We start from the raw sequence: 21,710 nt of genomic DNA, 5'->3' as shown, positions 1-21,710 counted from the left end.
ATTATTATTTGTATGTTTAATTTGTATATGAGGGTAATTTATTCAAAAAAAAATTAATTTAAAATAAAATGATAATTTGGTGTATAAAAAAATTTAATATTACAAAATAATGTTAATTTGATTAAAAAATTATTCATTTATAACAATAAGGGTAATTTCATCAAAATAATATTAATTTCATTCTATTCTATTCCATACTACACCAAACACAATAATTCTTATTCAGTCACTAATTCCAAAGTCTCAACAAAATAAAAAAATAAACATTCAATTTTATTACTATTACCATTACTATTACTATTACCATTACATTTTTGTTGAGTAATCAAACACTACCTTAATTTTTTTATATATTTTCAATGCTAAGACTTTAATATGAGAAGAAAATAAAAAAAAATCTTAAGGTAAATATAATTTTTTTTTGGTAATTAATTTTTTTTTAAAATGCTTATGGTGTATTATTACCTATAAATTTTTTGGTTAGTCACATTATTTTGTTAAAATGCAATAATAAAACATATTTTATTCTGAATTTACACGTGGCACCTTGTCAATTTCGTTGAAAACCCTTTGACTATTCCCGCCCATTCCAGCATTATGTTCAATTCACCAAATTACATTGCCACTCCCACTTATACCACTTATAGCGCGTGGGTTTCTATAATCGGAAGGCTTTAAAAGAGTTAAATATTTTTTTTCTTGACAATAAGAATTTTTAAATATTAATTTAAGCGATTATAATTTAAAATTTTGTATTTTTCATTAGCTATATTTTTATTAAGATAATAATATTATAATTATATTTTAATATCAACAAATGTTTTAGAGAGATTCTAATGTAGGGGCTTCAAACATATGTCATACAAGTTAGGGTTGTTCATCAAACCGCCCAAACTGCCCGCACCGCACCACACCGCAAAAAAAATGTGGTTTGAAATTCTTCGCAGTACGGTCGCGGTTTGAATTTTCACTAAATTGCGCGGTGCGGTGCGGTTTGCGGTTTTGAATTATTAAAATGCGGTTCAAACCGCACCGCACCGCATATTATAAAAATACTATTTTTTTATATTTATTTAAGTCTAATATGTTAAAGCCCAACCCAAAGCCCACTAATTCTATTGCTGAAAGTATTTTAGTTGTATCTTTCATATTGATGTTGAAATTTAATTAGTCTCAAGTTTGTTCTATGTTGTTTTAGGTGTGTTGCTGAAACTTTATTAAGATTATTGACTTATAGTTGTTGTTGTTGTAACTTTATTAGTCTCAAGTTTGTTGTATTTTCTTAAGTATTTTGTTGAGCCATTATTAAGATTATTGTATTGTTGAAAGTTTTCTTATTTTTTATTTTCAAGCTTTAGGTGTTGCTGAAATATTAATATGATTATTTATGATAGTTTAATTATTTGGCGGTAGTCCAAACCACCCAAACCGCACCACACCGCACCATTTTTTTGCGGTGCGGTTTATGCGATTTTTTAGTTTTGCGGTGCGGGTGCGGTATGGAAAATTAGAAAAACCGCATCCGCGGGTTGGTTTGAAAAAATAGTCAAAAACCGCACCACCCGCACCGCGTACAACCCTAATACAAGTGGAGTTTTTGTGTATTTTGGATTCGTGAACAATTCTCAACAATTCTCAGTGTGAGTTATTTTTATGACTGTCTATATTATAATTATTTAGAGTATCTTATAAATTTTTAGAAAATTTTGAATAATTTACAATACTGAAAATTATGTTTAAAATAAGTTGTTGTACGTGACTAATTTTTTTACGTGCGTGTAAAATAATATATTTAAATTTAGTTTTTCGGTATTATAAATTATTTGAAATTTTCTAAAAATTTACAGAATACTCTAATAATAACTACAACATACACCGTAATAAAAAAAATTACACTGAAAACTATTCATAGGATGTAAATATACAAAAAAAAAACCCACCAATAGAACTCTTTTTGAAACTCCTGCAGTCAAAATACCCAAAGTTTTAATATGTATACTTCAATTTTTAAAACAATTCTTAAAATAATTAATTAAATAAAAATCTTCAATATAGAACCGTGATTGCGCGTGAAGATAACAATACTGCGCCAGACCCCGTAGGATTTGGGCCCGAAAGCGAAACACAATCGCGCATTCGGCGGGCTTCTCCCCCTAACGACGGGACCCCTTTAACCGACTTCATACCAAATTACCATTTAAGCCCTTAACCAAATTACGATTTGCCCACCTTCTTCCACCTCTATATTATATATAGAGCATCCTTGACGAACTCTAGGTTTGGCAAACTGAAAACCCAAACGCCGCTTCTGCTTTAAAAAAATTCAAATTCTTCCTCGAAGATTCTTCATTCCTCTTAATCATCATACCTATCCATCTCTATGACTTCGACTATGGCGGTTCTCTCGTCTCAAACCAAATCGGAAAATGCAACGCTTTTCAAGAATCACAAACCCTTATCGTCTCCTTCGAACTCTTCTACGCTCGCCTCACGCTCATCATCTCCCACACATTTGACCATTTACGGGCGCTCTCACTCTCCGCCGTCCCGTTCCCTGTGGTCTCCGTACGAACGGCCGACTCCGCCAGGACCTTCAATCTCTGCCCTGAAGAAGCAGAGCCACGGCGGAAGGTTAGTCTCTAGCCGAAAGAGGACGTGCGTGTGTTCCCCTACGACGCACCCCGGCTCGTTCCGGTGCTCACTCCACAAGAAAGTGGCGCGAAGTGCTAACGATCAAACGGCGTCGTGTAGTACGAGTAGGCTATTGAGCTATAGAAGATCGGCGATGCTGAACTCGTTGGTGAGGATCGGTGGAGTAGAAGGAGAGGACTTGGTGAGGAGATCTTTATCGTCTCCGATAAGACCGTCTTCGCACAATCAACGGCGGCTCGTCGCTTTCGAGCCGCGGCCTAGCCGACTCTCTGTCATGACCAAAGCCTAAGATTCTTGATTCTTCCAGTCATGGTTCATTTTCTTTTTGGTAGTTGTATAGAATATTTCTTTAGTTGAAATATTGATAGGGTTGTTTTCTGATGATTTTTTAATTCTTGAAAACAAATAACAGATTGTTTGACAATTATTTAATTGTTTTTTGTGTACGTAACTGTGAATTTATTTATTTATTTCATTAAAAATATAATTACGTTAACTTTTTCATTGAAGATTGAGTTTCTCGATCGATTAAAATCAATACTGTGTACTGTACTGAATTTTCCTTTGACTAGAAACTTCTATAACTTTAAAAATTGAATTTATCTTTTACTTGGAAAAATTACTAAAAATTTAAATCTTTTGTTAGACAATGACAGAAAAAAAGAGCTGGAATTATAATGGTCAGTTGAACTTTTAGATGCATGTTCCAGAAGGAGGTGACAGTGACAATATATTTAAACTTTAGCATTCAGAATTATTTTAGTACTAAAATCGCCACCTGTGCTTGTGACATATGTCATCCCATGCTTTTATCAATATAGAATATTTGTGAGGCTCAAAAACTCTGGAGTCATATATGGTTGTGTCATATGAGTGAGCACATCGATAAGTTACGAACTTACAAATTACAATAGAAGGAAGTGATTTTGACCAATACGACATAGAATAGTGTGCATTTGCATCGGTGGACCAATAAATAGTGAAATAGCAATAGGCATTTTAGGGCTATTTAGAAATTTTTACAACTCGCACAATACGAATAATCTACCCAAACCAACTACACAATCCAAACCAATTGAATAATCTACCCAAACCAACTACGCAATCCAAACCAATTGTTACATTGGACGGGTTGAAAATAATTATCAACTCATTAAGAACTTATTATTAATTTATTATTTTTAATACATTTAAATAAATATATTAAATTTATATATATACTTAATTAAATTTATATTTGTAATTGGACTTTAGACTATATTAATTTTCTTTTTCATTTTAATGATATATGTGATGCAATTATTAATATATTGCCAATTAATATATAAGAAATTTTTTCAAATAAATATATAAATTAATTAACTTTGGTTTTATTTTTTTACTATAAATTTAAAATATTATTTTAAGCTTAAAAAAATAAACTTCACACTATTAGTACTAGTATTTAAAATAAAAAAAAATTACATTGAATGGGTAAAAATGTCTTGTAATCCGACCAACTCGCACAATGACCAGCCCTAGTGAGTTTTATATATTTTCATGGAGATTGGTTAAAAAGCGCGGTAGAAAGTGTGAAATTAAATAAATTTTACATATTGGAGGTGTGATTATGGATTATTATCAATGGAAATTAAATATCTAATTATTAAAAACAAATCAATAAATATTTCATCTTTTAAATATATCTTAAAGAATAATGATATGTTCTTTTTCAAATCCAGATTTTTTTATATATATATATTTGGTCGAAGAAACTACTCTATATTACTACTCTATTTTAAATGACTTTATCTACGGTGTTCAGAATATATCAAATCCAATTACATCCAATGGTTAAAAATTGTACATCAAATTACATGTATATTTCTAAATTATTAGAACTAAATAGTATTTTTATTTGGATGGGTAATTTGTGTGTTTTATAACTGAAATATACATGAAATTTATATTTAAAAAGACTCTAAATGATTGGATGGATCCGATCCAATAAATAATCAGAGGACGCATCCAATAGATGGAACCGATCAAATCCAATTATCTATTGGATTGGATCGGTTAACTCAATTCAATTGGATTAGATCAATTGTAAAAATCTAACATTCAATGATAAATTGGATTGGATCGGATGAACTTAAATCTATTGAATGTGATCCAATGAACACCCCTGACTTTATGCATTTGATCATGTCTAATATAGGTGCCAATGTTAATGTAAAATTTACAAAACTAATTAATGCATCTGACAAGATATTTAGTATGCATATTAATGTACAAATACTGTGTGCCAGCTTAAAAATTAAAAGTTATAAAAGTCTATAAAATTCAATAAATGCATAATAAATTTTATTGTAATTGTGTTTTCAATAAATAAATAAAAATTAATCAATCAACTTTAATGAAAATTGTTACATACTTATCATTGCATTAACATTCTCAAATGTTCGATTTTTTTGTTAGATTCTATTAATCATGGTACGTGTCATTATATTCCTGGTTGTTAGACCCACGTAGTAGCTAGTTTGACGACGGCTGGAGGGGAACTTTGTGGTTAGGTGGGTGACACATTCAATAATGTTATGAGACACCATTTCATATGATGTTAACTCCTCTAAACATAAAAAAAAAAAAAAAAAAAACACTTCAACCAATTTATTCTAACAAATAAAAAAAGTTTTCAATACAAGCAAATCTAATATGGTGACAAAACATAATCCTCTTGATGAAAGGGTATCTAAATATGAATGTCGATGCCTCTTTTTCAAATGGGTGACTATGGATTTGTTGAAGAAGGCACTTTAACTAATCTAATTTGATTCTTTCCAAGATCTAATAGAATTCTTAATGGGGTTGCTCATCATGTGTGTCCATAGTGTTTGAGTTATTCTCATTGTACTGACTCTAGATTCAGCTTTGTACTCTTATTCTATTCTTGCTCTAACACAACAGAGACTCGAAAGAACAACTTCAAAAATAAAATAAAATTGATTGTGATCTTTTTTGTTTTTTTAGACCACATGGTTGATGATTGTGGTTATTTTATTTGATTTCATAAGTCAAAAGATCCAACCTTTTATAAATGTATTTTAACGTATTTAACGTAGGGGGACCACATGGGAAAGGTTTGCGTCAGACTATGCCGTTTCCTAGTTGCTCGGCCAATCTTCCAAGGATCATCAACTCAATTCCCCCACATTCTCTCTCTCTCTCTCTCTCTCTCTCTTAAAAGACTCACAGCTTCTACTGTATCTCTATAGGCTGTAGTAGTGGCAGTGGTGGTAGTGTTACAGATGACAGGTCCAGTTTTGAAAGCAGGAAGTAGACCACCATGGGTGGGTTTGGCAGCAGCAGTTTGGGTGGAAATAGCTGCAGGAAACGCTTATAACTTTCCACTCTATTCTTCTGCACTGAAATCGGTTCTGGGTTTTAATCAGCAGCAGGTAACTATACTTGGAGTGGCCAATGATATAGGAGAGAACGTTGGGTTGCTTCCTGGTATTGCCTGTAATAAATTCCCTCCTTGGGCTGTCCTTTTGGTTGGTACAGTGTGTTGTTTCTTGGGCTATGGTGTTATCTGGCTAGCTGTTAGTCAAACTGTTCCCAACTTGCCTTACTGGTTGGTGAGTGAACTACTGTTTTTTCTTTGACTGATTCAAATTTTTAAGCGATACCCATTTGAAATTTATCATCTGTTGTTGCAGATTTTGCTTAGTTTGATTGTTTTTGTTGTATTGCTTGACGGGTTACACTGATTTGAGCTGTATCATATGATGATTATGATGATGATCGTAATCATATTATTTATGGATTGGTCGATTTTAGGTGCTATGAAGCAGGGGAAATAGGTTTTAATTATTGTCTCATTCAATTTTTATTTCAAAACAACAATTCAGAATAGAACGCTAATTATTCGATTGATCATAATCTGTTCACAAATAATTTTTTTATTCTATTGGAGAAAACCCTTTTCTTGATGCTTTTTTAACAAATTCAAAGTCTATGATTTTAAGAAACTGTTGGGGCTAAAATGTTACTCTGTTCCTTCCACTGCTCTTAAGCTGAATCTTGACAGTGAAAATTAACTATTATGTTTCAGTTCATAGCAAGGCTGGTGAATCAGTTAATCGTTTGTCTATTGTTGAATAACTATGCAAGGCCTTGAACTTAGGATAGTGGCAAACAATTTAGGATTCTTGTTATAACTTAACAGAGTTGATGAGAGGAATGGTGAATCAAATTCATGTTGGAAAAATTAGGAAATGGAGAACAAAACTTAGAACACAATTGGGCTTGAAATGCTTTCCAAAAGGAGATTTTTTCACCATCTCAGTAGTTTGTGTGTTTCTATAGAAATAGCTTTCGAGATATAACAAGTCTTATGAACAACATGCACCACGCAACAAGTGAATGTTGTTATAAGGATATATGAACACTTGTAATTTCAGGCTTTTGGATGTTTCTAGAGAGAATTAGAGATGAAGATAATGGTGGTAGTTACTCATTTTAGATTCTAAATTCTCTTGAAAACGTATTTGGCACCTTTGGTGACTTCTCTTCAACAAAAGTTACATTTTCATTAGAAAATGTTACAACTTGTGACTGAACTTGGCAAATCGGCACTGACACCGTTTTACTGGAGCAGCGGGATGCTATGTAAACACTGGACACATGGCCAGAGCTGCAGCACCACTCAATCTGCCCAAATGGGTTTCCACCAGCTTTTTGCTTCAGTTGTAGTGCCATAAAACAGCTCACTTATTCAATTCTACCATTATTTCTAACAATGCAAGAACTCTAGCATGAAAGAAAAACAATGCTGGTTCCTTACAAATGCATTACCAGCCACTTTTTTCTGTTATGTTCTGCATTGCAGCAGTTGTTAGTATTTTGTGTTCATCTTTAAGTTCTTATAAAGGTTAATTAATGTGTTTCTCATTCTTATATTCAGGTCTGGTTTTGGTCTAATATGAATATATATATATATATATATTTATGTTAGCACACAGACTTATCACCTCTAGTTTTCATTGCTGTGGCAGTTGTTTGTTACTCTTTGCATCGCTACAAACAGCAACGCTTGGTTCGGTACAGCTGTGCTTGTGACAAACATGAGGAATTTCCCTCTAAACAGGGGAACTGTTGCTGGAATTCTCAAAGGTTATGTTGGGCTTAGTGCTGCAGTTTACACGGTTATATTCAGTATGGTTCTTAAAAAGTCCTCTTTGAATCTACTACTATTTCTCGCTCTTGGTATTCCTGTTTTGTCTTTGGCCATGATGTATTTTGTGCAGGCATGCAATCCAGCTTCTGAAGAAGACTCTTCAATCAATCTCCATTTTAATTTCACTCAAGCTTTTAGTGTCTTTGTTGGAATTTATCTTCTCACAACCACAATCTTATATGACACACTATCTATAAGTGATACTGTGTCTTATGTATTGGTTGCCATAATGGTTCTCCTTCTTTTGTCTCCCCTTGCTATTCCTATCAAGATGACATTTTTTCCTGCAAAACCAAAGGACCCTGCTCCAGAAGACAATGTAACCCAAATTGATGATCCTTTGTTAACACCATCATCTTCAGCTGCAAACCTTGGGAGTTTTCATGAGACTGATTATGCTTCAGATATAGATACACTTCTTGCCATTGGAGAGGGGGCAATAAAGCAAAAGAGGAGACCTAGAAGGGGAGAGGATTTCAAGTTTCGTGAAGCAGTTATCAAAGCAGACTTCTGGCTTCTTTGGCTTGTATATTTTCTTGGGGTTGGTACTGGAGTAACTGTTCTCAATAACTTGACTCAAATTGGAGTTGCATTAGGATATAATGACACAACAATACTGCTATCTCTTTTCAGCTTTTGCAATTTTGTGGGGCGCCTTGGCTCTGGTACTGTTTCTGAATACTTTGTCAGGTTTGATCCCATATGCCGTATCTGAATACAGTAAATCATGTTTGAAATAGTTTGAATGCTTCCTTATGTGCTTCAAATATGAAACTAATTTGATATTTGACTTGGTTAAATGCAGGTCAAGAACAATTCCTCGTACAGTATGGATGGCATTTTCACATGTACTTATGATTGTGGTGTTCCTCTTGTATGCATCAGCTCTCAGTGGTACTCTGTATGCTGCAACTGCTCTTCTCGGTATCTGCTATGGGATTCATTATTCTATGATGGTCCCAACAGTTTCTGAGCTTTTTGGATTGAGGCATTTTGGTGTAATCTACAGCTTCATGTTGCTAGGCAACCCCATTGGTGCAGTTCTTTTCTCAGCTTTGCTTGCTGGTTATGTATATGATGCTGAAGCTGCCAAGCAAGGTGGAGGATCCACTTGCATGGGTCCAAGTTGCTTCAGGTTCACATTCCAAATCCTTGCAGGTGTCTGTGGATTGGGTACCATCTTGGGCATAATTCTAACAATTCGAATAAGGCCAGTTTACCAAATGCTTTACGCCGGGGGCTCTTTTCGCCTACCTCAAAGTTCTAGCCACTGATGGTTGGCATGGAAATACCATAATCTTAGAAGTTCAAGACAATTTGCTACCATGGAGAGTTAATCAAACAGTTCCATACGAGTATCTACTTCTGACCTCTAGAGTACTTGTTATGGCCTATAGGGGTTGTATGATTTAGAAGTACTTATTCAAATTAATGTATAATTTACCCACCAGGGTTGGTACAATAAAATATCATATGCAATATATATTCACTTTTGATCTGCCATAATGCTCTTGTTTACCATAACTTTTTCACACTTATTTTCTAAATATTAGAAGCTTGGTTAGGGACTTGCTTTTACTAGCTTTGGTCTACACATATTTCACATTCGGTATCTATAGTTTACACTTTGACAATATTGTTAAACATAACTCGTTATATCCTTATCAAACTCTTTATCTGCATATTATACCATGGTGCACATACAAATTGAGAAAATTGTAGGAACACTTTTATACAATTGTTTTGAACATTCATAAATATTCCTATTATGATATGTGGTTTATTGCTAGCTTTCCTACCCAAAATCAAAGGTCCAAGCTTCAAAGGCTGTGCATTTGTCAAAGTCAAGAAAATCGACAGAGACATGGACTAAACTTTTTCTTCTTTTATTTATTTATATATTTTTTTACTGGTAATACAGAGAAACCTCATGTTAAGTAAAGTAAGTATCATCTTTTATTCACCACCGAAAAAAAAGAAAGAAAGAAGATAAAGCCAAAAGCATTGAATTCAAATACAAGTGGAGTGCAATTCATACCCTTGTTTCTTACACTACAATTCTCCCTTTATGTTTTTTGGACCGACACAATCATTTCTTCCACAATTTCTGGTGATTTCAGTTTACTTAAAGATGAATAACAGAGACATACAAAAGAGAACAGGCCCAGAAGAAAATGTTTAAAAATCAAATTAAATTACTCACAGAGACAAATTAAAAAGAAAAATATAGTAAAGGTCTGCAATCTGCATGACCCACCACTAGTGAAGAAGAAAAAAAGAAAACATAGTGTTTTACTGTAAACACAAAGCCATATACCTACATCTATGGTGGAAGAACACAAAAACCCATCTCTCACCATTAAATTAATCAACATCAGAACAAGTTTTTATCTTTATCAGCAAATCAAAACAATGAAAAATAAGTCATTTTTCAAATTTTTTTAAGGACAAAAAAATTTTCATGTAGGTTTTAAGTCCTGAAACATAGTATCCCACCTGATCTCTTCAACTCCAGTAGACCAATAACCATCTTGATCTTCCTCCATTTTCTCCTCCTTCCGAAGATCATACACAACTGGACTCGAAAAGCTCTCAACTCTGGTCATCCCAGGCCCCACCATGGGAGAACCATTTGTGAGCTGAAGCAATCTTCCTTGTTTGGCAGCCATGAGTTTCTTATTCCTCTTCAACATAGCTCCTCTGAATCTGGTTCCATAAGTAGGCCTGGGGACAACCATAAGAGCTGACTCCTCTTTATGAGTCGTCAACATCCTTATATACTTAGCCAAACACCTCTTGGTTCTCTTGATCGCCACCAGAAGCCTCATCATGGGGCGTGGTCCGTTGCTGGACTTCATCTCTTTCCTAGCGAGCTTTAAGATCTCTAGCCTGTGTTTGGCTATGGAGATCCCCATGCTTTGAAGAAACTCGTGATTGAAGTAGACTATGTCTTCTTCTTCAAGCTCGTTGTGAGCAAAAGCTAGTCCGTACTCGTAAACTAGTGTTGGCTCCAGGCCAGTGTTGGATAGCCATGAGAACCAGTCCATGGCTAAAGCTACAAACTTTGAATAAGAACTGTAATTAATGAGAACGGTTTGTGATGATTTGAGAGAGAGAAAGATATATATAAAGTGGGAGAAGAAGGGTGTAACTTGGAATATTTATAAAATAGTAAAAAAAAAAATCTAATTTTTTTAAAAAAAGTACTGTAGAGAAAGAGATGGAGGGTGTTGAGTTTAGCTTAGTTGAGACTAGAATACTTGTGTTTTTGTGAATTTGTTGTTAGTTGAAACTTGAGAGTGACTAAAGGAAAATATATTTAATAGAGGAAATGATGTAGGGCATGCATGCACATGTTCTATGAACAAAGTAATTCTTAACGTGTACATACATCTCAATTAATCGATCTATTAGCATTGACCTTTTTAAAAAATAATTAATTTTTATATTCTTTTTTACAAATTTAAAAAACCATTGTAAAAATATAACTTTAATTTTAACAATTAATAATAAGATATGTGCTATATAAAAAAAATCAATAAATATCATAAAAATTAATATATTAATTTTTTTTATAAAAACTACTAGCACAAAATAATATTTAGTTACAAATGGTTCGTTAGCAATAAAATTTGTTCTAACTAAAAATACATTTAACCATAGTAAACTATAATATTTGTGATTGATATTTTTAGTCATAGCAAATTTTTTAGTGACTACACATGATAATATATTTCTTATTTAGTGATAAATTTTATTGCGACCAGGTTAAGAGTTTTTGTAATCACTCTATTTTATACCAAATTATGTAAATTATCCTATATAGATTGTGTAACACGGATTGGGGATTGAGATGGGGCAGGAATATTTTCCACACGTCAAAATTATTATGCTTATAATAAGTCGGGTCTTTAATTAAGAAATTTAGCTAGAAGATCGAGTACATATAGAGACTGACTTTTCTTTTGATAGTGCGACTCAGAAGGATTCAAATTCAATGTGTGAAGTGGCCCTTCAATCACGCCAATTTGGGGAAAGAATGGCATGTGGGGTAGACCCTATTAATTAGTGTGTGCCCTTCTGTGTTTTGTTTGTAGATCAGTGTAGTATTACATATATGGAATACATAATCAATTGGATATGAAAGTGGAAAAAGAGAAAGTAGCTAGATCAGATCATATATATGCACACACCATATATCATTTTTCAAATTCAGATTATGAGAGGTGACCAATTCATTGGTTTGGTTTAACTGATACTTCTACCAACTAATATGAATCCATACATGATTTGATTTGATAATATGTTCACTTGGTGGCCAGAATTACCAACCAATATTTAGGATATTTCATGCTTTTCCCTTTTTGTGGTCCATCTTCCCATCTCATGATAGTCATACATATACATATATTTATAATCTTGTATATGTGTGTGTGAAAAAACCAAATACCTTACTCAACTACCGCAATTGGAAGCCTTTACTACATATCACTAAATTTCAACCGATATGTAAAAGATGATCCCAAGAAGTCAGCTCCTTGGAGAGCAAAATTGACTCTTTGTTATTGAATAGTCGAAGGAGTTCTATTATATATTTATTTTTTGAGACTTCATATTAATTGTTTGGTCCCAAGTCAAAGAGGAAAGTTAAGTATATATAAAAACGAATTGTGAATAGTGACCTTAAATGTGGCAGTTAGTGAGTTTCTATTGTGTATTAGGTTTGGTTCGTCATCATTACCAGCAACTAATAATAACCTAGTTTGTATATATAAAACATACATATAAGATTATCACAGCTTAAGTATTACATTTGAGCACTTTCATACATATATAAGATCATCATGATCATCATCTTCTGTCAACATTATATATATGGCTATACGTACTTTAGTTAACAAGTGATCATTATTCTAAATAATATCATATATGTGTAATCCAAGCATTTAGGTATATATTTATTACACCAAAAGTAAGTCACAAATAATAAAGATATGGATTGTGATATTTAATGCTTCCATTTTTATAAAGGAAACAAATAAAATTATTAAAGCTGGTGGCTAATATAGTACACAGTACTTTATTTTTCTTTATATATTATTTTAAATTATTAATATATATGTATTTATAACTTTTTATAAAGGGTCGCGTTCATGCAAGTTTTTATTAAGTCCTTTCCTTTATATGAATCCATTGACTTCTTTAACCGAAAACCAAGAAATTAACTTTAGACAAATATAGAGATTATCGTATCACACATTGCTCACCGATTGTGGTGTGGCTTTGGTCGGCTGCCTTCACATGAATTTTTATTATTATTTTATTTATAATTTTAATAAGCATTAATTTCCACAGTGAGTAGCTAATAATAAGTGCGGCACTGCTCAAGACACAAAAGATATTAAAAGAAAAAAGTATAATAAATAGATCAACCTTGTTGTGGCTCCAAAATTTTGGATTAAAGCACTCACTTTTATCCAAATCTTATCATGAAAATTTGTCATAAAATGCCAAAGAAACTATATTATATATATTATCATTATCTTAAAAAAGTTAGATACAAAGTAATCTTGCGCATGCATTTTCACAAACCCTTATATGGATTATACTGTGGACTAAATAAACGGTTCACGGGTCTTTTTTTCTTTTTTAATTTGGGTACTATTTCCATGTGAATCCAAATATTCTCCTTTAAATTAAATATTTCTGGTATAAGAATGATTGAGTACTATATACATCATTTGCTAAATTGGAGCCTTTGAAACAAACAAATATGATGAAATATACTATGTAAATAAATATATCTTAATATTCGTGACTAAATGGAAACAATAAGTTAATTAGTTCCAATAATATATATATATACATACATATATAAACATAAGTAAAAATTTTAATGACTCGACAGCCCACGTTCCTAGCTAGAAAAGACTTGTCACCCAATACCATATATCCATTCAACCAACACTATGATCATACTCGTGAACATAATGACCTTTATATATAACCCATAAATATTATTATACAGTACATGGATGAGAGAAAGAGTGTCAGACTACACGTGTAATCAATATATTCTAGCCTGAGCATATATAGTTTTTTTCTAGAAGAAATGGGAGTTAGGTAAAAATTAAATATATATATTATATATCAAAAATACATTGAAATTTTAAAAATCACAATGAAATAGTGGAGCGGATACTCAAGTGCCATTACAGACTTTCGAATCATTCAAAACATATACAGATCTTGTTAAAATAATGAGGGGTTCAAGTCCCTCAACTTTTATAAATTAATTTTTATATTTTTCTTCCAAATATATATGTCTAATTTTTATACAAAAAAAAAAAAAGAAGATTGATTCCATCATCATTTATTGAAAAGACTCATCTATCACCACACCCACTTGGCTATGGATCTATCTATTAGTTTATAATAACCTACAACAGTTAAATACTAATGGTAATATGATAATCATTATTCAATGTGCATTTGTGAGTAAATAAAAGAGAGAAAAAAAAAAAGGATAATAAAGATGTGCTTGGTAAAGGGTAAACAAGACTGAGCAAATTTCACCCTGCAAAAATTAATAATATGAAACTTTTTTTTCAAATGAAGTATAATGAATAATATATATGTTTTTTAAGATTACAGACATAAATGCAGGAAAAAGAATGGACCAGATAAGTACTAATAAAATCATTTATGTTTGCCCCCTTCCCACATCCTATTTATTGACTCGACAGTACATCAGTGCATGCATGGCATAACTGGTCAGCTATAGTCCAAGATCCTATGTTTAGTTTATGATAATAATTAAAAATGCGTGCATTATATACTAAGGCAGCTAATTAATTATTGTACTTTTGAAACTTTGGATTAAAAATTACCTGATTATAATGTTTAAGTTAACAAGGGGAAGTTAATTGAGTAAAAAGAGGAGAAAACTTTTCTTATAGCTTAGGCAAAACGACATAATCAATTGCTGATGCTGACATATGTTTGTTAGCTATAATAATTATATAGTGTGTTATATAGAAATGTATGATTAAGCGTTTACTTTTGTTTAACAGAAAATTAACAAATAGAAATTATTTATTGTTAATTAGCCCTTCAATGATTACATGCCACACATAACTTATTTGCACGCGCATGCAAAATATAAATACCAAATACCTACTTTAAAAATTTATAAAATTACGTGTTTTTGTTTAGTCATGATAATATTTTTAAGAGGAAATTACATTTTATATGGACTTTTAATTGATATTTTCAAAAATATGGCTTTTTTTTCATCTTAACTTTTGTATGGCTTTTTATACTTTTTTATCACTTTTGTGGTTTTTTTTCCCATATTTTTGTTAAGATGTCTTATTATGCCATATGTTGTTTCTAATGATAATTTTTTAATTCCAGGGGTAGTTAGGTAATTTTATTTTATGTAATTTTTTAAAATTTTACATAGGTAGTTTTTTTCACTTTACCTTTTCCGATCAGTTGTTTCCCCTTTGTTTCCCGAGCGTTATTTCTTTTTTTTTTTCAGTTGGTTGCATGCGGTTTGGGTTTGGTGTTCAGGGTTTGTTGATGAGTATTTTGGTGTGATTGGAGTCGTTTTCGGTCATCGTAGTTGTTGTTTAGGAGTTTGGTCGTCTGGATTTTTCAGAAATTTTGGTGAACTGTCTTGATCGTTGTCGGAATGCGCCGATCTCCTCGAACTCCGACGGTTCCTGCCGACAATGCAGGAGCTAACGTTAAGGTATCGTGTTTCTTTCAGTGTTTTGGTTTGGTTGTTAGTTTGATTTTTGTTTTTTTGAGTTGGAATCGAATATTTATTTGTATGTTGTTTTCATTGTTCATTTTTTCAATTTTTGTATTTATGTTTATGTTTTTTAAGGGAGGTAATGTTGGTTCTTCATCAACAAGTGTTGATGGCGGTTTGCGTTCTTCCCCTCAAGTTAAGGGTTCTTCAAGGATCAAGAGAACTGCTGCTGGGACAAAGAAAGATCGTCAGAGTAGAGTTAAGGTACCTAGTTACCTTGTTTTTTTTTCCCCTATGTGTATTTGTATGTTTTTCCTTTTTGCTGCATGTTTCCCTTGAGGGAAATCTTATATGATATTTGTAATTCCCACATATATGATTAATATCATATGCCTTCATCTTTATATTAGATTATGATGAAACTGGCTCTGACTTGCTGTAACTTCAAGTTTAGAGCATGTTTTTATATATATATATAAATATCTTAATGTGTGTTTTTATGTGGTTTTGTCAATTAAATAATGATAAAACTTGCTCATACTCCTTGTCGTATACTACTGATTTCATACATGTCCAGTTCGACATTTAACAAAGTTCAAAGTAACTAGGTAACTAGAAAAACATACATATAAAACAAAGTTCAAAGTGCATTCTAGAGGTATTGTTTTCTGTTTGTGGTGCTTTGTTTCTTTGATATGGTTTAAGTGTATGATTATGTTTAGTTTTTTTTGTCATGTGTTCTCATGTGGTCCCTAGTTTTTTTCAATTGATTTACTTTTATCATTTGTTGTTATTTTAATGTTTTTAAGTTTCCCTGTTATCTATGTTATGCCCTTACTGTTTCTTTTTTTTTAATTTTTTTTGGCTTTTTTAGGTTCCTAGTTAGTTGTTGATGTTTAGTGTTTTTTTTTTTTTTAAAGTTAATAGTTTATATGTGTTTGGCCTTGCTTTTCTTTATGTGGTTCCTGTTTACTTTTTATGGTTTAATCGTATTATTATGTTTCTTAAGTTTTAGTGTCTTGTAATGTGTTATCATGTGGTCCCTAGTTACTTTTGTGTTGATTTTATTGTATAATTTTTGTTTAGTTTAATGTTAGCTTTTCATTTTTCTGTATGTTTTCTACTTTTCTTTTTATTTTATTTTTTATATTTTTTTGTTGGATTTATAGGTACCGAGTTAGTTGTTTACATTTATTGTTTTATAATAGGTACCTAGTTACCTTGTTTGTTTTCCCCCCTTCATATTATTCATAGTTTGCCTTGCTTTTCTTTCTGTGGTTCCTGTTTAGTTTTTATGGTTTAATCGTATTATTATGTTTCTTAAGTTTTAGTGTCTTGTAATGTGTTATCATGTGGTCCCTAGTTACTTTTGTGTTGATTTTATTGTATAATTTTTGTTTAGTTTAATGTTAGCTTTTCATTTTTCTGTATGTTTTCTACTTTTCTTTTTATTTTATTTTTTATATTTTTTTGTTGGATTTATAGGTACCGAGTTAGTTGTTTACATTTATTGTTTTATAATAGGTACCTAGTTACCTTGTTTGTTTTCCCCCCTTCATATTATTCATAGTTTCTTTATTCTGTTTACTGTTATGTTATCAGTGTGTAATTGATTCTCATGTTTGTTTTTAGGATGCGCATTTCAGAATTAAACCTGACAGGCGTTTTGGAAGTAAAGTCCAACAGTGGAATAAGCCGTCTGTTATTTGTGAGATTAAGGCAGTTTTAACTTCGAAACAAAAAGCAATGTTTCGAAGAACTCCTTTTGGTCACTTTTTGGATATGCCTGATATTACATTTCAAGCACAGTTATTTCATAGTGTTTTGCTTCGGGAGGTTTATCAAAAAAATGAAGAATCCGAGTTTTGGTTTAACTTGGGTGGCACATTAGTTAGGTTCTCAATCAGTGAGTTTGCCCTGATTACTGGTTTGAAATGTGTGGGCAGTGTTGACTTTGGGATGTTCAAAGAGGCTGATTTAGGGCTTAGGAAATCTCTTTTTCCGTTGTACGAAGGTAAACCCAGGAAGGAAGAAAAGCTTAGGAAAGAGGAGGTTGCATGTGCATTCAATGATAAAAACTTGAAGAAGAAAGGTGACGAGGTTGTCGTTAAGTTGGCTATTGTTCATTTGTTAGCCAATTTTTTGTTCGGGACACAAACTGAGACTCGTGTTGACAACTCATTCTTTGCCATGGTTGATTCCAATTTTGCTGAGATGAAGAAGTTTGCTTTTGGGAAAGTGTTGTGGCAAAGAACTAGATGTGTGATGCGGGCAGTTTTGAAAGATAGGAATGCCATGTATGATTGTGTTCCTAGGAAAGCTGATGGATCACTGGATAACTATAGTTATAAGTGCTATGGTTTCCCTATTGCTTTCCTTATATGGATATATGAGACAATTCCCTCTTGTTCTCAAGCTTTGTGTAGACGGGTTAATTGTTTGTTTCCAAGGATTCTGAATTGGACAAGCAGGGGAAGTGTGTCATATCAGTATTTGGTTGATAACGTTCTGTTGGAGGAAGAGGTATTGATATTGTTTTTTTTTTCAATGTTTTTTTTCTTTTTGTCGTTTTCTTTCTATTTTTTATTATGTTTGTTTTATAGTTGGGTAACTAGTTACTTTGTCTCATTTATTTTTGTGTTTCCTGTTTTTATAAAAAAAAAAATTGATTCTTACAGTATGATGTTAATGTCATAATGCCTACTACTGAAGAATTGAGACTGCCTATTCTGAGAGGGTTGTCTTTTGAAAGCAAGTTTTCACCGACAGATCCACCCGATGACGATGCTGCTAGTTCCTCAGATATGCATCAGGATCTTATTGCCATTCAATCAAAATTGGTTGAAGTGCAAGATTCGCAGAAGTCTATATTGATTGCAATTTCTGAATTGAAGGCAGCCTTTGCATCTGATTTTGCTTCTGTTATATCTTTGTTGGATGGTATTAAGGCATCTATGGCAGCTGGTAATCATAATGTTGGTGGAGAGTTTGAAGATCCTATGCATGCTGAGGCTTCTTCGGAGGTAACTGGTTTCTGTTGTGGTGTGTGTTTCCCTTTTATGATGTCTATTTTGGTTCTATTTTGTTTAAAAATTGCTGGTTTTTGTATTTTTTAGGATTCTTTTGATGGCCATTCCTCTGGGGGTTACCAAAATGTTGATATTGGTGAGGAGTTGGGGGCTGATTTGGAGCATTCCGTTCAGATTGCTTCACAATTTTTTTCTACTGTTAAAGTAAGATCTTATTTTCGTTTTTTTTGTTTAAGCAATTGGTTTTTTTCCTCTATGTTTTCTTGTTTGTAATGTAGTATTGGTTGTATATATATATTTTTTTTTTCAGGAGCCAATTAAGGTTGACTCAAGTGTATGCTCAAGTCCTCAAACTCCCACATTTCATGTCTCTAATGCAATATGGAGAGTTATTAATGATTCAGTTGAGAGGCCACTTAAAGAGAGTAGTTCTTTGGAGGATAAAAGTAAGTGGTCAATTGTGAAGTATGATGATGCACAAGCAGTTGACACTGGACTGATTTTGGGAAGGAAAAGGCAAGCGAAGCCAAGCGCTATTGTAAAATCTCCTTTCTTAACAAAATTTGGATCTTCTGAAGTTGGTGTGAAACAAAAAAGAAAGAGGACGATATTGGATAATATTTGTCCCTTTTCCAATGAACTTGGTGATAATCACACTAAAGAACAACTGTCTGAGTTTGATTCCTGGATTAATCATGGTTTGAAGAAAAGGAACAAGTATGTATAACCCTTATTTGTTTTAAAGTTTGTTATATGTGTAATATGTATGATTAATTTGTTAAGCTTTTTATTTTGTTTTTTAATGTATTTTTCAGGTTTAAAAAATATGATGATAATTCTGTGGACCCACCAATTAATTTCACTTTTGTTCATATTTCTGAGAAGGCTTGGTTTCATAGCCTTTATTTCTCTGGGCAATTCGTTGACTCATCGGTGAGATTCTTGCTTTTTAATTTATCTGGTTTTTCATGTTGGAGTTCTTTTTTTTTTTCTCTTTTTTTTTTTTTACAAGGTAATTAGTCTGGTGATCTATTTTATGTTATATATTATGATGTTATTGGGTACCCAGTTACCTTACTGTTTGCTTTGTTGTAGTTCATTGGGTAACTGGTTACCCAAATCATTGTAACTGGTTTTTGTGTTGCTGATGTTTCCAGTTTCCCTTGTGTGACAAAGTTTTATTGTCTGTCATAGTAGATTTGTTTCTACCCATATCATTTTATAATCATGTATTTTATTTATTATGCAGCATATTGATGTGATGATGTATTACTTGAGGAGAAAGGTTAAATTGTCTACAGATTTGAAGAGAAGAGTATCTACGACTGACACTTGTTTTGGGCAAAACATAGTGTTTATGTATGAAGATTTTAAGAAAAAAGGTAGTGGCGCATTTAAAATAGATGAGAGATGCGTTGCTTTGAAGATAATGAAGGGGGAATCCATGTTTTGTGCAACTCATTGGAATTTGCTTGATGATGTTGTCATGCCTGTTAATGTGAATGGTCTTATGCACTGGATTTTGTTGCACTTTAATGTACAGCAGAGATCTCTTACGGTGTATGATTCAATGTCTGGTGCAAAGCATGAAAATCAGACTTTACCTGTCGTTGAGGCATTTGCTGTTTTGATTCCTCTTCTTCTGGAGATGATTGATTTCTATGTTCGTAAAGATATTCATCTTGATGTTAGCCCGTATGATGTGGTAGAGAATGAGGCTTTGAAGTTGAGCATTGCTAAAGGCATTCCTCAACAGACTGATTGGTTAGTTTGTTTATTTGATTTTAGTTTTTTTTTTTTTTTGTGTTCTGTTTTGTTTATATGTTCTTAGTTGTTTTTTTTTTCTTTTTCTTTTTTCTATTATGCAGTGATTGTGGTGTGTTTTGTACTTATTTTGCTGAGCAAATAATTCTTGGGAAGGAGAATGAGATGCCTAAAAATATTGATGTTCGCCTCCTTCGTAAAGACATTGCTGTCAGCTTGTACTATCATGGAAAGAACAAAGAACTTGAGGGATACTTAACTAGCGATGAGTTCACTGAGAAGCTTCTGGAGAGGAGACAGAAAAGAATGAAAATTGCTGCATAGGCTTTTAGTGATATTATATTTCTTTTGGTTTTTTTTATCTTTTCTACAACTGTAATTAAATGATGAATCAATTTCTAGTTTAACAGTTAGCTTTTTTAATTTTCTTCTTATGTAAAACATTGGGATTCTTAAGGTCATTTTATATATACATATTAGTATATCGTTTTGTTAATTCTTTTGCTGTTAGCTTTTTGGAAGAATGATTTAGAGGGTAACCAGGTACCCAGGTTGTTTATTTTCTAACATACCAAGGGTAACTGGTTACTTAATTGTTTTTTTTTTAATTTTTTCCCCATTGGTTTGTTGTTTGTTAATTACATTTATTAATATATATTTTAGATAACCCTTTAAATCAGGTGGCTAGTTTTCTGTTTGTTTTTGTATTTTTTTCCACTGTTTTATGGAATAACTTGAGGGAAACTAATTCCTAGTTGGTTTGTTTAACTAATTTTAATGGTGATATTTGAGGGTAACTAGGTACTCAGGCTGTTTGTTTCCTAATATACCGAGGGTAACTGGTTACTTAAGTGTTTTTTTTTTATTTTTCCCCTAAGCTTGTCTTTTTTAATAGTTATGCAACCAGTTTATTAAATTAATATTAAAGTAACTTTAATATTATATATAGACGAGTTTGTGATAGAAGAAAGTAAAGGGTTTAATTCTTTTTTTCTTTTTTTTTTGGCTTTGAGATTGTTATAGTGGGGTAATTTACCTTGTATTGAAACTTCAGGGTAACCAGTTACCTATATCGTTGTTTTTGTTGTTAGTGATTGTAGCATTGAAAAATAGAAGCAAACAAATCCAAGAAATTATTTTGAAAGGATTTTATAAGTTTGCATAACCAATCAATGTGTTTCATTTTGAAACAATCTTATTAAAATTCTGAATGATACTTGATGAATATGAAAGTATCTCTTTCAATGAGGAAAGCTATGAAAGGTTTGTTTTTCTGTAGAATGTGAAT

At 32.2% G+C, this 21,710-nt stretch overlaps 3 protein-coding genes across 3 annotated transcripts; 2 read left to right on the top strand and 1 right to left on the bottom strand.

Moving 5' to 3' along the window:
* Nucleotides 1-2,289: 2,289 nt before the first annotated feature.
* Nucleotides 2,290-3,190, top strand: LOC133796444 (uncharacterized). The gene has a single exon (XM_062233953.1). It carries the CDS (start codon nt 2,381-2,383, stop codon nt 2,939-2,941), a length of 561 nt encoding a protein of 186 aa, XP_062089937.1. The 5' UTR covers nt 2,290-2,380; the 3' UTR covers nt 2,942-3,190.
* Nucleotides 3,191-5,791: 2,601 nt separating this feature from the next.
* On the top strand, nt 5,792-9,376 carry LOC133796442 (protein NUCLEAR FUSION DEFECTIVE 4). Its single transcript, XM_062233951.1, has 3 exons — nt 5,792-6,269; nt 7,689-8,560; nt 8,676-9,376. Exons 1-3 carry the CDS (start codon nt 5,940-5,942, stop codon nt 9,142-9,144), a joined length of 1,671 nt encoding a protein of 556 aa, XP_062089935.1. The 5' UTR covers nt 5,792-5,939; the 3' UTR covers nt 9,145-9,376.
* A 671-nt stretch (nt 9,377-10,047) lies between these two features.
* On the bottom strand, nt 10,048-11,034 carry LOC133796443 (uncharacterized). The gene has a single exon (XM_062233952.1). It carries the CDS (start codon nt 10,915-10,917, stop codon nt 10,330-10,332), a length of 588 nt encoding a protein of 195 aa, XP_062089936.1. The 5' UTR covers nt 10,918-11,034; the 3' UTR covers nt 10,048-10,329.
* Between the last annotated feature and the right edge of the window lie 10,676 nt (nt 11,035-21,710).

The sequence above is a fragment of the Humulus lupulus genome, chromosome 8 (assembly GCF_963169125.1).
Source record: "Humulus lupulus chromosome 8, drHumLupu1.1, whole genome shotgun sequence".
Lineage (NCBI taxonomy): Eukaryota > Viridiplantae > Streptophyta > Magnoliopsida > Rosales > Cannabaceae > Humulus > Humulus lupulus.
This window is presented reverse-complemented; position numbering and strand designations above follow the sequence as displayed.

Bases quoted from the DNA above. Each gene is read 5' to 3' on its own strand.
- LOC133796442 (XM_062233951.1), top strand. From the start codon at position 5,940: ATGACAGGTCCAGTTTTGAAAGCAGGAAGTAGACCACCATGGGTGGGT. The intron at 6,270-7,688 runs GTGAGTGAACTA...TTGCTGTGGCAG, and splicing joins CCAACTTGCCTTACTGGTTG to TTGTTTGTTACTCTTTGCAT. The intron at 8,561-8,675 runs GTTTGATCCCAT...GGTTAAATGCAG, and splicing joins GTTTCTGAATACTTTGTCAG to GTCAAGAACAATTCCTCGTA.
- LOC133796443 (XM_062233952.1), bottom strand. From the start codon at position 10,917: ATGGACTGGTTCTCATGGCTATCCAACACTGGCCTGGAGCCAACACTA.
- LOC133796444 (XM_062233953.1), top strand. From the start codon at position 2,381: ATGACTTCGACTATGGCGGTTCTCTCGTCTCAAACCAAATCGGAAAAT.